Raw genomic sequence first — 501 nt, forward strand, 5'->3', positions numbered from 1 at the left:
GGGGTCAGGGGCTCCTCGCAACTCCGCAGGGGCCGCAGCACCTTGGCTTGCGCCGTGTCGTCGTCGCTCTCCTCCACCTTCCGTTTCTGCGGGGAAGCGGGGAGGCAGCTTAGCGGGGATAGAGCCACGGTGGGCCTGGGGAATGCATCCCCCCTCTCCTCTTCCCCAGGGCATTGGCAGTGTCTGCACCAGCAGTGCCCAGTACCACCAGGACCAGAGTGCACCCACACACCAGCAACCAACATTTTTCCTTCCCCCTTCGCAAAAGGGGTGTCCCCTGAGGTTGGGGGTGGGTTCCACTCCATGTCTAACAGTCTCTCCTCTCTTGCAGCGGAAACTCTCAGGATCACAGCTCAGCACCAGACACCGTGGGGACAAGGGGTGCTCGTGACATCTGCTCGAACTGCTGGGGGACCCAGGAACCAGGCAGATGTGCGCCCCAAGCATGCACATCACCCAAGAGAAGGGGTGAAGGTGCCCCAGGGAGGCTGCTCCCCACCT

The 501-nt window shown here is 62.9% G+C and overlaps 1 protein-coding gene across 1 annotated transcript in view; it reads right to left on the reverse strand.

The window, feature by feature from the left end:
• The window catches only part of KDM2A (lysine (K)-specific demethylase 2A), a 28,817-nt gene that overhangs the window by 3,560 nt on the left and 24,756 nt on the right, over positions 1-501 (reverse strand). Inside the window, exon 15 of the mRNA XM_009886269.1 lies at positions 1-86. Coding sequence (XP_009884571.1) covers positions 1-86 — 86 coding nt within the window. The remainder of the gene's footprint in view (positions 87-501) is intronic.

This window comes from Charadrius vociferus, unplaced genomic scaffold, assembly GCF_000708025.1.
Source record: "Charadrius vociferus isolate BGI_N301 unplaced genomic scaffold, ASM70802v2 scaffold115, whole genome shotgun sequence".
NCBI classification, from domain to species: Eukaryota; Metazoa; Chordata; class Aves; order Charadriiformes; family Charadriidae; genus Charadrius; species Charadrius vociferus.